The sequence below is a fragment of the Brienomyrus brachyistius genome, chromosome 8, assembly GCF_023856365.1.
Source record: "Brienomyrus brachyistius isolate T26 chromosome 8, BBRACH_0.4, whole genome shotgun sequence".
Classification (NCBI taxonomy): domain Eukaryota; kingdom Metazoa; phylum Chordata; class Actinopteri; order Osteoglossiformes; family Mormyridae; genus Brienomyrus; species Brienomyrus brachyistius.
The window spans coordinates 14809834-14823735 of record NC_064540.1 but is presented as its reverse complement, the minus strand read 5'-3'; the positions used below and the strand labels follow the sequence as shown (position 1 = coordinate 14823735).

General features: G+C 46.8%; 1 protein-coding gene across 2 annotated transcripts in view; it reads left to right on the top strand.

Annotated features, from left to right (window-relative positions):
* Positions 1 to 13902, top strand: part of adamts9 (ADAM metallopeptidase with thrombospondin type 1 motif, 9) — a 42309-nt gene that overhangs the window by 12532 nt on the left and 15875 nt on the right. For both annotated transcript variants that reach the window (XM_049023008.1, XM_049023009.1), the window contains exons 17-28: positions 1292 to 1458; positions 1691 to 1811; positions 3314 to 3440; positions 4532 to 4736; positions 4842 to 5006; positions 5321 to 5482; positions 6416 to 6535; positions 8047 to 8154; positions 8778 to 8945; positions 9542 to 9763; positions 10747 to 10908; positions 11096 to 11272. In XM_049023008.1, coding sequence (XP_048878965.1) covers positions 1292 to 1458; positions 1691 to 1811; positions 3314 to 3440; positions 4532 to 4736; positions 4842 to 5006; positions 5321 to 5482; positions 6416 to 6535; positions 8047 to 8154; positions 8778 to 8945; positions 9542 to 9763; positions 10747 to 10908; positions 11096 to 11272 — 1904 coding nt within the window. The remainder of the gene's footprint in view (positions 1 to 1291; positions 1459 to 1690; positions 1812 to 3313; positions 3441 to 4531; positions 4737 to 4841; positions 5007 to 5320; positions 5483 to 6415; positions 6536 to 8046; positions 8155 to 8777; positions 8946 to 9541; positions 9764 to 10746; positions 10909 to 11095; positions 11273 to 13902) is intronic.

The following is a 13902-nucleotide window of genomic DNA, read 5'->3' as shown; positions in this document are numbered from 1 at the left end:
TGCGGTCGGCGGCCCCAGGTCAGATGAGCAGGGCCCCCAGCCACTCAGGCTGCAGGGAAAATGAGGGAAGAGAAGCTGCAGGGATTCAGGCTGTTTTTTTTGACAGGTGTCAATGGTGGAGGGTGGTTACTGTGTGAGATCAGAAAATGGGAAAACCTTGATATTTTTTGGCTGGTTTTGGTGCAGTTTGGCAGGGTTCCCTCCTCAGGGGTATATGCTGGTTATGATGCTTTTCACTAAGATTTGACCATATGGTGCTTGTTACATTTACTGTGTAAGGGACCTGTGCCAAAAGCCAAATGTTTTCATAGGGAATAAAATGAGCCCTTTTCTTTATTTCCCGTGGTGTGGCGATGGCAGTAGGTATTTGGGAGTTTTAATCAAGTCCCTGCGTGAGCTTTGGCATCAGCTCGATCACTCTGTACCTTTTGATAGCAGCAAGGGTGCCTGTGGAAAGGTGGGGGGCAGGAATGTGAATTATTTCAACAGAAATGAGCCAGGGCACTGATTTACAGCCTGTATAAATTTGAACCCCCCCCTGACTTCCATTGCTAACTGGAACGGGAGTTTCCTGGCAGAGTCAGCGGGGGGAGCCATTACAAAGTAGGTATCCCAGTACGACAAGGCTGTGGGAGGGGCAGGTGTGGGGGCGGGCGGGGGCCTTAAGCTGTCTTACTGTGACGTGTGAAATGGCAAGGAAAGTATCTCAGGAAATTAGCTACATAATCACATTAGAGTGAATTTGTGCAGCAGACCGGTGATGAACAGGAAACTCCTGGCCCTTGAAGGAATTCCAGAATTTTTTACCCCAATTAGGTACCTTTTTTCCAGCGCTAAAATCCCGAAAAGCGTCGGGAAGGCTTGTGTGTTTATCGGTGCAGGCTGCATATGAATAAGTGGGATACCCTCACCTCCGGAAGGAAAAAAAAACCATGAGGGTGATTAGCTACAGTTCACTGGATACCATAGTGGTAGAAGAGGTGCTTTTAGTGACCTGACGGTTGTTGGTTTGAGATATGGATGTTCTGTAGAGTTCCTAAAGTTAAATTAAAATTGTAATTAACTCGGTGTAAATACCTGGTAAGCAGTTAAACATAATCTGGAAAAAAATCTGCGGTCTCTTTTTCTGCCTGTTAACATGTTTGTTTTTGTTACTAAAAAACGTATTTTTGACAGTGAAGTGAAAGTTCATGCCCGCCAACGCGCGATGGCACTGAAAGCACCCTGCTACCTTTTAGAGGGGACTGACAACTGCTTTGGTTTTTCAAAGTGCCCTTGTCTCCTTTCTCAGCCATTTCCAACAGTCGAGGGGAGTTCCTGTTGAACGGAGACTTCGTCGTCAGCATGTTTAAAAGGGAAATAAATGTGGGGGGTGTCGTTTTGGAGTACAGTGGCTCGGATCATGTGGTTGAGAGGATCAACTGCACCGACAGGACTGAGGAGGAGATCGTTGTCCAGGTATCACTTCACTCTGCACTATAAGGTCAATTTTTCTAGAAAAGACCAGACACATGATATCATTGCTTCACTGCATTTTTATGCCAAACCACCTGTGTTTATATTCATTAGGATTTGCAAGAATTACATGCAGATTCAGTATGTAAACAAGCATCAAACCTGATTTAAAGGTTTGGCTTTCAGAACTTTTTGGGGCTGGATGATGATGAATATCCTCCTGTGACCCCTGCAGGTGCTCTCTGTGGGCAAGCTGCACAACCCTGACATCAGGTACAGCTACAACGTCCCCGTCGAGGACAGGTTCTCCTGGGATGCCTACGGCCCGTGGCTGGAGTGCAGCCAGCTCTGCCAAGGTTTGGCCCAAAAAACCACGCAGAGGTTCAGGCTTTCATCCTCCTCTATACAGTGCTGGCAGAAAGTCTTGGGACGCTTGCTTAGTTCTGTAACAATGTTGCAAATGTATTGTTTTCATAATGAAAGTCTATTGAAAAGAATGTTTAACGTATTTGCACATAAATCCCTCACAGACAATTTCTTTTTATTGAGCATCATAATTTTTTTGACTGACTCATTCAATTCTGGTCTTGCTATTTTGCTATTAACTGCAATCGTCATCCCTGGCTCCCAAAGGGATACTAAACACAAATATTTGGTGTTTGATGTTATTGCAAAGGTGTTACTAATTAAAAAAAATACCAAGTGAGACTGCTTGTCAATGAACTCTTTAAGTCAGAACAGCTCTTTTCGATCTATAATTTGAGTTTCCGTTTATTACTACTTGAAATGAATGTTTTGCTTTAAAACTTCCAGCTGTTTCTAATGTGATATATATGTTTCAAATGAACGAAGTGATGATTTTTGTTATTAAACCAATACATTTGCAAACATTTTTACAGAATGAAGCAAGAGTCCCAAGGCTTTCTGTGTGCTCTATGTGTAACATGAGGATAAAACAATGCAAAGTAAAGTGAGCAAACAGTGCAAGACAATAAGTGTGGCAGTTGAAGATAGCAGTGGAAAAAGAAACTAGAGAAAATAGTGTCCGTGGCGAACACTGTCCCTCAGTCTCGCACTGTCCTTCGGTCTCGCACTGTCCTTCGGTCTCACACTGTCCTTCAGTCTCACACTGTCCCTCGGTCTCGCACCGTCCCTCGGTCTCGCACCGTCCTTTGGTCTCGCACTGTCCTTCGGTCTCACACTGTCCTTCAGTCTCACACTGTCCCTCGGTCTCGCACTGTCCCTCGGTCTCACACTGTCCCTCGGTCTCGCACTGTCCTTCGGTCTCGCACTGTCCTTCGGTCTCGCACCGTCCTTCGGTCTCACACCGTCCTTCGGTCTCACACTGTCCCTCGGTCTCGCACTGTCCCTCGGTCTCGCACCGTCCTTCGGTCTCGCACCGTCCTTCGGTCTCGCACTGTCCTTCGGTCTCACACTGTCCCTCGGTCTCACACTGTCCTTCGGTCTCGCACCGTCCTTCGGTCTCACACTGTCCCTCGGTCTCGCACCGTCCTTCGGTCTCGCACCGTCCTTCAGTCTCACACTGTCCCTCAGTCTCACACCGTCCTTCGGTCTCGCACCGTCCTTCAGTCTCACACTGTCCCTCAGTCTCACACCGTCCATCGGTCTCACACCGTCCATCGGTCTCGCACTGTCCCTCGGTCTCGCACTGTCCTTCGGTCTCGCACTGTCCTTTGGTCTCACACTGTCCTTTGGTCTCACACTGTCCTTCGGTCTCGCACTGCCCTTCGGTCTCACACTGTCCCTCGGTCTCGCACCGTCCTTCGGTCTCACACCGTCCCTCAGTCTCGCACTACACTGGAGACTAATCTGTGTTCACTTTGTCCAACCTGTTCAGGGAACCGGCAGAGGAGGATCGTGTGCAGTCGGGAGTCGGACCGCGTGGAGGTGTCGGACCAGCGGTGTTATGGGTCGCCTCTGCCTGCCACCATCACAGAGCCCTGCAACACAGAGTGTGAGCTCAGGTGAGCCCACTGTTGGCCTCTGCAACTCAGCTCAATGCCACCGAAGGTCTCCCCTGCGTTGCCCCCTGTGATTCCTGGGGTAGCCCATGACCCTGCTCTAGAGCAGTGGTTAGAAGATGAATGGATATGAGATGGATCAATGAGGCTACGCACTTGGTTTCTATTTCTGCTTCTCCTTAACATGACATCATGATATTTCTCACATGACCTTCTTGTGCTTCTCACCAAATGGTATATAGGGTTTAGTTTTGCCCCATCCATCATTTAAAGCGATGGAAAAATTCAGCAAATCAAAGTTAAGTAAACATTAGAATTGAACCTACATGGAGAGACTGTGGTTTTTGAGCAGAATGGACAGTTCTGACTCTACGTCAGTACAGCTCATCAGTGCCGCATCAGAGCAGACAGCAGGGAGCTAGTGACTGTGTGACATGTGTGAGGACCCTGAAACAACAACATGCAGGCGCAAACGCAGATGGTGAAAATCACTTCAGTATGCCCGAAAACCCTCACGCAACTGGTAAAGAATGAATGAAAATAAGGATTATTTTTAATGTGAGTGCTTTGGGGGGCGGCATGGTGGTGCAGTGGTCAGCACTGTTGCCTCACACCTCTGGGACCCGGGTTCGAGTCTCCGCCTGGGTCACATGTGTGTGGAGTTTGCATGTTCTCCCCATGTCGTCGTGGGGTTTCCTCCGGGTACTCCGGTTTCCCCCCACAGTCCAAAAACATGCTGAGGCTAATTGGAGTCGCTAAATTGCCCATAGGTGTGCATGTGTGAGTGAATGGTGTGTGAGTGTGCCCTGCGATGGGCTGGCCCCCCATCCTGGGTTGTTCCCTGCCTCGTGCCCATTGCTTCCGGGATAGGCTCCGGACCCCCCGCGACCCAATAGGATAAGCGGTTTGGAAAATGGATGGATGGATGGATGGATGGATGGGTGAGTGCTTTGGGCGTCTCCCGTTTTCGTACTGGTCATAATCACCGATCATGCCACGCCTGGCACTGAAATGAGATGCTGGCACTGCTTGCTGTGACAGTTTAGGGTGTTGTTTTGAAAAGCTGTTCCTAAGTGTCATTTCCGTCTCGCCAGGTGGCACGTGGCACGGAAGGGGGAGTGCTCAGCGCAGTGCGGCCCAGGATACCGCACCCTGGAGATCTACTGCGCCAAGCGCAGTGACGGGGAGACCGAGAAGGTGGAGGAGCGCTACTGTAGAAACCAGCACAAGCCGCGGGACAAGGAGCACTGCATGGGCAACTGCACCCCCGTGGTCTGGGAGTACTCCCCGTGGACAGAGGTGACATGGGGGGGGCCGGGGGCGGGGGGGCGTCTTATCAAGCTGTGTGGCAAACAGTGTGTCGTTTATCTAGGACTCGAATCTTATTTCTGTTTTTTTCTGCAGTGCTCCAAGACCTGTGGGGGAGGGACACGGCGCCGAGTGGCAGTGTGCGGAAAATCCACCGGTGTCCTTCACGATGAGAGCAAGTGCAGCCAGCAGGACAAACTAACTGTTGAGCCTTGCAACGACTTCCTCTGCCCTCAGTGGAAGATGGGAGAGTGGTCTGAGGTGAGGGCCAGCAGTTGTGTTGGTTTCTTATGGCCATAAGGATCTGTCTTCATAGTACTAGAAGGACTGGTGTTATGACTAGTAACATGAATCGGCTCGAGCAAAGATACACGAACAGCCCTCTGACTGAACTGCAACTCTTTCAAAAAAAGACTGAGAGAAAGCTGTGAAATGTGGAGGAGAGCAGATCGGCTTGGTTGCGCCACAGCCAAAATCTTCTGGGATACCCCTGACATGCATTCTTTGAATGCTTCTGATAAGAGTCTGTGTTGGTTTCTGTTGAGCTATGTCATGTATTGTATACCTGTCCACAGTGCCTGGTGACCTGCGGAAAAGGCTCTAAGCACCGACAGACGTGGTGCCAATTTGGGGAAGAACATCTGGATGACCAGTTCTGTGACGATTCCAAGCCGGAGTCGGTCCAGGCCTGTCAGCAGCAGGAATGTGCTTCCTGGCAGGTTGGACCCTGGGGACAGGTCAGTACCCATATCCTGACATCTGTGCTTCCATGATAGGTCAAGAATTCCAGTTAGTAGAGTCTCTGTGAGTCCGGAACTACACCGGCTTGCTAAAAATTGTGACTGTGAGCGACTGATACCATAATACAAGTCCGTAATCTCTCTGTCAGTCCTCCCTGCTGAAGAAGCTGCATGCGTAACTTGGCAGTGTAGTTCAGTGTGTTTGTATGCATTTTAGCCGAAGTTAGGGCGCCACTGCATAGCTGAAGTGAAAGGCAGATCCCCTTATCCCCAAATCTATACTCAAACCTTGACTGCGTTGAGGTCATTGACTAAAGAGCAAACCCTTATTACAGTTAGGCTACAAGCATTATTGTAGGTGATATTCTGCAGTTGAGAGATTGGTATCTATGAGCCATTTGGTTCCATTAGAAAAATGCTAAAAAATACAGCTTGGCTGGGCTGCATCGATTTTTTGCATGAAAGGGCAACATAAACAGCCGATATCTCGCAAGGAAAAGCGCCACGCGGCACAAATCTCTGAGGCCTAAAAGGGAACATTGCGATTGAATCAGTTGAGTGCTTTATCTTCAATACGGTGTCTGTGTGTGCCAAGTATGGTAAGTACAAAAGCGTGACAGAGATTATACATTCCCTTACCATGGAATAACCAATCACGTTAAATGTATATTTGAAGGCATTAAATGAACCATGTGCAATTTCAGCTGAAGCAGTGCCTTTCAGGTTTGACCTCATTTCAGTCAAGTCACTGGAGTAGAAAAAAGGACTATGTGGTTATTGGGCCAGAGGGGCCCAGCGGAAACTCAGTAAATTACTTATGCATTGTGATTTTAGACTATTATCTTTTAGGTGTCATTATACAACCTGTGGGGTGCAGTGTTTTCTGATTCGTTCATTTTGTGAAAGTTTACGTTGTGTCCCATAATTCAGTGCAGCGCCACGTGTGGCCCGGGCTACCAGCAGAGGGTGGTGAAGTGTGTGGTGGGATCGTACGGGTCTGTCATGGACGACATGGATTGTAACGCAGCGACGAGACCCACTGGCACTCAGGTAGGCCTGTATATGTAGTTCATATCTCGGTTTGTTCCCCTTGGGGGTAACCTGTAATTCTGACTGGGTCATTAGTGCAGCCTTATTTACCAAAATATTTGTAGTTTGAGCTGTATGAGGGGTCTTTAAATGGCTTGTGAACAGTAAACTGGTTTATTAGATGGGGTCATCCTCACATTCCAGCTACTTATGGAAGATGGAGTGCCCTGAATAGTCAGTGGTATCCCAGGTCTTCTTTAGACCATGTCGAGGTCAGTGATATCTCAGGTCTTGATAAGACCAGGTTAAGGTCAGTAATATCCCAGGTCTTCTTTAGACCATGTCGAGGTCAGTGATATCTCAGGTCTTCTTTAGACCATGTCGAGGTCAGTGACATCTCAGGTCTTCTTTAGACCATGTTGAGGTCAGTGATATCTCAGGTCTTCTTTAGACCATGTTGAGGTCAGTGACATCTCAGGTCTTCTTTAGACCATGTTGAGGTCAGTGATATCTCAGGTCTTCTTTAGACCATGTTGAGGTCAGTGGTATCTCAGGTCTTCTTTAGACCATGTTGAGGTCAGTGGTATCTCAGGTCTTGATTAGACCAGGTTAAGGTTAGTTGTATCCCAGGTCTTCTTTAGACCATGTTGAGGTCAGTGATATCTCAGGTCTTGTTTTGATCATCTTCAGGTCAGTGGTATTCCAGTTCTTCCATGAACCATATTGATAGCAGAGGTATATAAGGTCTAGACCAGTTAGACTGTGTGCAGGGCAGGGTTATATAAAGTCTTCTTTATATCATTTTGAAAGAAGTGGTGTCCCAGGTCATCGTAGATCATGTTGAGGGCAGCATTAGTCCAGGCCTTCCTTAGACTGTAGTTGGAAAAATGATAAGATCATGCTCCGCAAGCATTATTCATGGTGAGATACTGTTCATTCAGTATCGTTTGAGTGAAAATGGTTTTTATAAATTGGTTCATATAATAAGTTGTGCAAGATTTGTTTATTAGAGCATACTGCTCAGCTTGGCCTAATGCGTTTTGTCTTTATGTGTATACTTGTGTGTGGTTTTGGCCAAGTTTATTTCAGCTTAATTTGAGATCAAGGCATGATGACAAGGGACAATTTAACAGGAGACCATGCAGTGCTAGAATGCAGGGATGGAGCAATATACGACAGAGGCTGAGCAGAGAGACCTCCCTGGTTTCATTCATACATTAAGTACTTCTTAGCAGTGCATAAGTTCAATGACCCTTACAGGCCACTTCACCTCCGACTGATTCCATCCGGAAATAGGGTTACCCCACTTTGCCCGTTGGGCTCGAACTTGGATAGAGGAACAGAGCTTTTCCTGGACACTCCCCCTGAGGATAGGAAGCAGGAGAAGAAAGGGAAACCCCCTGAAAGGCATTAAGCAGTCACACCATGCTAGCTATTTCAAAGGCAGGGGGAGCTTGGCGCTCTGCACTGGTGCACGATCATGGCATGCTGAACTGGACCTTGACTTGACTGAAACACGTCCGTCTATGTAGGACTGTGAACTGCAGCAATGTCCCAAAAAGCCACCCACCTTCCAAGAGCCAAAACTGCCCCCTGAACCCACTCACAAAACCCAGTGGAGATTTGGGTCATGGACACAGGTGAGGAAAAAAACTTTGTTCTAAGCCCTTGGCACAATAGCGTCATATTTTGTTTCAGACATCCAAATTTTATGCAGCATTTTATGTAACTTGTTCATATACTTGGATGTTTTAATGAAATAGTCAGGTTTAGTGTTGCCTTTAAGAATGCTTTAGAAGCTCAAAACCTGAAATTTTAGTCATGTCCTACACTGGCAATAAAACCTCCCCTACAGCTTTGTGCAGTTTGAAAATTGTAAGTACCATCATCCTGTTGAACAAAATATGGTAATTCTTCTATTTCTAGTACAGTGGTTCTTAAACTTGGTCCTCAGGCCCCACTGCCCTGCTTGTTTTCCAGCTATCCAATGCCCTACACACTGCTGATTACCTGGATCAGGTGTGTTCAGTCAATCAGAAGCTGAAAGACAGCTGGGACTTGTGTGTGGGGCAGGGATAGCAGGGAAACAAGCAGGGCAGTGGCGCCCGAGGACCAACCTTGAGAACCACTGTTCTAGTAAGTGCATCAGTTCATTGTGATTTGTCATTGGCTAACGTGACATTGCATTGACATCGCATGTGTGCACTTCCTGTGTCTTGGTGTGGTATGGATTTGACTGTGATCCTTGAAACCTGCCATACAGTGCAGCGCTACCTGCGGTAAAGGGTCGAGGATGCGCTATGTGAGTTGCCGGGACAATCAGGGGGGCGTGGCCGAGGAATCAGCATGTTCCCACCTGCCCAAGCCACCGGCCCAAGAAGTGTGCTCAGTGGTAGCCTGTGGTCAGTGGAAGGTCTTGGAATGGACATCGGTAAGAACCTGAAGATGTGCAACAAACCGATCACATTCCTACTATTCACATATACAGCATTTACTGACATTGACTGAACTGAAATCATTAGTCTCGCTTTAGAAGACGGGTTGATTGACTGTCCATTGAGCTTCCTGTCCCTCCTCTCATCTTCACTTGGTTAAAATAAATGGGAAAATTATTTCAGAGAGAGTTTGTTCTCTAGGACCTGTAGGACATGTAAGTCTCTCTACTTGGGAAAACTGAAATCTCATGGTTGTATCTGAATGTTTCATCTCAAAGTTAAACCATCATCATTTCTATCTTACACATATTTGATATCTCTTTGCACATGGGCATAGTTTTACAATCCAGTCATCTCCTCATTAGTTAATAAAGTAATAACAACTGTAGGTGTAAATTCAAAAGATTGAGGACTGTAAGGAATATGAAGACCAAATGAAAAAGTGCGTGTATTAAGGAATGGTTCCTCAGTAAGCCTAAAGACCCACACAAAAGACAGAATGTTCTAGAGCCTCTTTGTCCATTGTGAGTGACTCTGGACCACACTCCTTGTGCCTGAGGGTCTTTCCGTGTGTGTTCCTGTGCGTTTTCAGTGCTCCGTGTCATGTGGCCATGGCAAGGCCACTCGGCAGGTGGTGTGTGTGAACTTCAGTGAGCAGGCTGTGGACGCCAGCGAGTGTGATCCCGACGATCGGCCTGTGATGGAGCAGGAGTGCAGCATGCCCCACTGCCCCACGCGTCCCGACCCTCTGCCCAAAAATCTCCCACTTCACCCCAGTGGCCGAAACCAGTGGAGGACAGGACCGTGGGGAGCGGTGAGTCTCCCTCAGAGCTGTCTGCTGGTATCCCTAGACGTCACTGTGGATGAAGGCTGCTTGAAAGCTCATCTCTATTCATCATCTTACTGCTCTTATGGTGGTCACACGCTTCGAACGGCATCCGGACGAAATGAAATGGATCACGTCAGCGAGAACGTGTGTCGCGTATTTAAAACGACGTCACCACCTTGTTTGCTCTCTGTTGTGCTCTATGTTTTGACGCAACAGACGCACACAGAGAGCACAAATAAACATATTGTGCCGAGTGATTGAGTCATTTTGATAAAGGAAATGAGAGCTTCTTTAAAATAGATGTTACTGTGCGTATTAACAGCCACTGTAGGTTTATTGCTAGCTGTTTAAACAATACTCATAGTTCCATGCTAATGAAACACACACATTCCATACCAAACTATGTGGTTACATTAGAACATTACACTGTTTAAAGTGCAGTGCGATGCAAAGCATGACAGTAACAACATAATCATCACACATTTACATCAGCCAATCGTGGACAAGGGGTGGGATCAGAACAAACCATTTATTATAGCTCATATGATGATGTAATTCTAAAAGGACTGAAAGTAATTGTCTCAAATATTCTACTAGCTTTACTCTTCGATTCAACTCACCCCAAACTCGGAGGCCTAAGGTTTAGGTCGTTGGGATTATTGGGGCCCTTTTCTTCTGTCACAGCACTCCATCTCTCTCCTTGTTGACAAAATAATACTACATAACCTTGAGGCGTGCTTAGGATCATTATTTTGTTGAAAAACAAATGATTTTCAGCAGGTGTGTCCAGAATTTTGACTGGTTCTGTAAGTTCCCACCTACCTCACTAGCTGGATTCTTCCCTCATGTTGCAGTCGGCCTCCTGTACAGTTTTGGGAGGGTCATGATTGACCTGCCACTCGGAAGCTTTAGCCCCGATGCAACAGGCCCCTGCCCCACCCTCTCTGACACAGTGCCCTCTACTGCAGTGCTCCAGCACTTGCGGCGGCGGCTTCCAGAGGCGTGTCGTTGTGTGCCAAGATGAGAACGGCAGCCCCGCCGGTGGCTGCGAGGAGCAAACCAGACCCGAGGAGCTGAGATCATGCCAGTCCGAGCCCTGTCCGCAGTGGGTGTACGGCAGCTGGGGCGAGGTGAGCGTCCCCACAGCACACCCCCGCCATTCCTACTATAACCTTTTTCCACTGTTACTGTGCCATTTATCCTGTTGCTTAAAAGTAAAGAGAGTCAAGGCGCCCCTTTTGGGTGGGGGCATGGGAAATGCCCCTCCTCCTTCACCCGGTCTCCTAACCACCCACGCCCCCCAATCCCTGCCCCCAGTGCACAAAGACCTGCGGTGGTGGGATGAAGACACGGCAGGTGGTCTGTCAGTTGCCCACTGGGGGGCTCTTTAACGACCTGAGCTGCGACATCCTAGACAAGCCCCCTGACCGCGAGCAGTGCAATACGGAGCCCTGCACTTCGAACCCCCACTGGAACGCTGGCCCCTGGAGCTCGGTACGCTCATAAACATCGCCACTCACCCGTCACCCATCCATCACTATGGAAACTAGCTTAAGATCTAAACTGAAGACAGTAGCCCCATAGTCCCAGGGGATCGTTAGAAGACACATAACGCGTAATACACACCATAGTACGTCAAAGGATGATGCGTAAAGGTAATGAACCACAGGGCACCTTTTTCAGCAATGTTTCTAGGTAATTACCTAGCAGGTGAGACATCTCATCTAGATCTGGATGATCGCGAAAGGTTGCCCATTGCCAATTTAAAGTTTCTCAAATAAAAAATGTGTTGCCCAATACGCATTGGGAAAGGTCGCGAGCAACACTGGTCAGCAACATTGCTCAGAAAGTTGCCCTGCGTATCATCAGCTTTACGGTACCTATTTAATTCTAGGACCAGTAGCTCCTTTCCAAACCAGTCTAGTTTATAAAATATTGCTCTTTAAGGCGTGACTTGCACACACTGTTGTGATGGGTTGGCGCCCCCTCCTGGGGTATCCCCTGCATCTGGGATTGGCTCTGGATCCCCGTGACCCAGCGTAGGACAAGTGGGTACAGAAACTGGAAAGATTGATTGGTGCATGGATGGATTGAATCGGCTATACGTAGCATGAACCTGGCATGTTGTTTTGTGGGCGGCGTGGTCTTATGTCATTGCAATCACTGTTGAAGTCTTTATGTCAAGTTGGTATTTGTCTTTAATATAGTTTTTATAGTTTTATAATATAGTTTATAGTATAGTTTCATAATTTCATGGAATATAAAGCTCATCTGTCAGACATCACTTGAACTAGCATCTAGCCAGGAATTAATACATCCTTTAAATGGTGCTCTAACGAATCAAGGAACTGAATTACATCATAGCACTATAGCAGATAAATATTTTACAGGTGGTGTAATATTGTCATATTTAAGGTGATATTTTGGTCCTCACTGTAACAAACTCTGAATATACATCAGTATGTTTTTGCAAATGTGTGTTTTTACAACATTATCTTTTTGACATTTTTGCATGGCGTTTAGCTTTCTGCTGTCGTTCTAGGTTAATTTAGCATAAAGGTCCTGGCTTTGCATCCATGTTACTCAGATTCCAGACATGTTTCATCAGGGGATCATTATGTCTCATGAGATCTGTCTCTCGGCCAGTCAGATGTCTACCTCATTCTCGAACAGAGAGTCCGCTCTCCCAAAAGGTCTGCAGGCTGTTTCCGCAAGCCGCTGGAAAATGTAATGTCCCTATCCAGTTATACCTTCAACTTAAACTTTGAAGTCTAGTTTGATGGTGTGTTAATACTCTTCAGAACAGGAGTGTAGGGTGCAGTCATTGTCGGTGCCAGATTTCAGTGTTTTTGCTGTCACTCTAAATATTTGAAGGTGTTATGAAGATGGTCTTTTTGAAGATGCTTTCAAGCTTTAAAGATTATGCGACGGTTTTCCAGTAACCTGAGAAATCTGATAAATGACTTCTGTACTGGGATTATTTACGCATTATTGTTTGCAGTGAATATATCATTAACAGAAAATGCTACATTTAACAGTCTTCTTAAATGATGTGTGGACCGCTAGCTTCACTACTTTGTGTACTTTTGTAAGTAATTTTTTCAGTACTTCAGGACAATTGTGCTGAATGTTATTTAATTTTATTCAAACATACATCATTTCACATTGTTCATTGTCAGCAATTAAAGTTAATTAGAGGCCATTACAGAAACATGATTCTTTGGTTTGTTTTCTGGCAAAACACACAATCCTCAGAGCGACGTCATGGCCACAGACATGCATAATCACATTCTTGTTAACATAATAAAAAGCGAGTATAACCTTTTTCTGAAACAAAAGGCAATACGCATTTAATTTGTCTGTACTTATTTAATGAAGGGTCTGCACCGGACAGTCCGCATGAACAACGCTGCGTGTTATGATTTAATATTAATATATGCATGTAACAGTGGTTAGCACTGTTGACTCACACCGCTGGGACCCGGGTTCGAGTCTCCGCCTGGGTCACATGTGTGCGGAGTTTGCATGTTCTCCCCATGTCGTCGTGGGGTTTCCTCCGGGTACTCCGGTTTCCCCCCACAGTCCAAAAACATGCTGAGGCTAATTGGAGTTACAAAATTGCCCGTAGGTATGCATGCGTGAGTGACTGGTGTGTGAATGTGCCCTGCGATGGGCTGGCCCCCCATCCTGGGTTGTTCCCTGCCTCGTGCCTATTGATTCCGGGATAGGCTCCGGACCCCCCGCGACCCAGTAGGATAAGCGGTTTGGAAAATGGATGGATGGATGGTTATGCATGTAAAACGTGCACATTTCAGTCCATACATGTAACACGTGCACCTGGAAGTGATCAGTGCACATTTCAGCATATTTAGGTTATTTTAGATGAGCCAGTCGTGGTGACGTCCTGAATCATTTGGCTCGGCTCAGTGCTCCGCCCCGGACAGGTGACCCTGACTGAGAAGGGGATCCTGGGTAGCATTCTATTCGAGACAAACAGTCCAGCCTGTGTGCTTAGACTTCTAGGAAGGGAACCTCTTTGTCTTCTTGTCTTTCCCCATGGGCTGGGATAATTTTTATTTTTTTTTAAAGAGTTACTTCCATAGAATGAAATTCACTGGAACTGT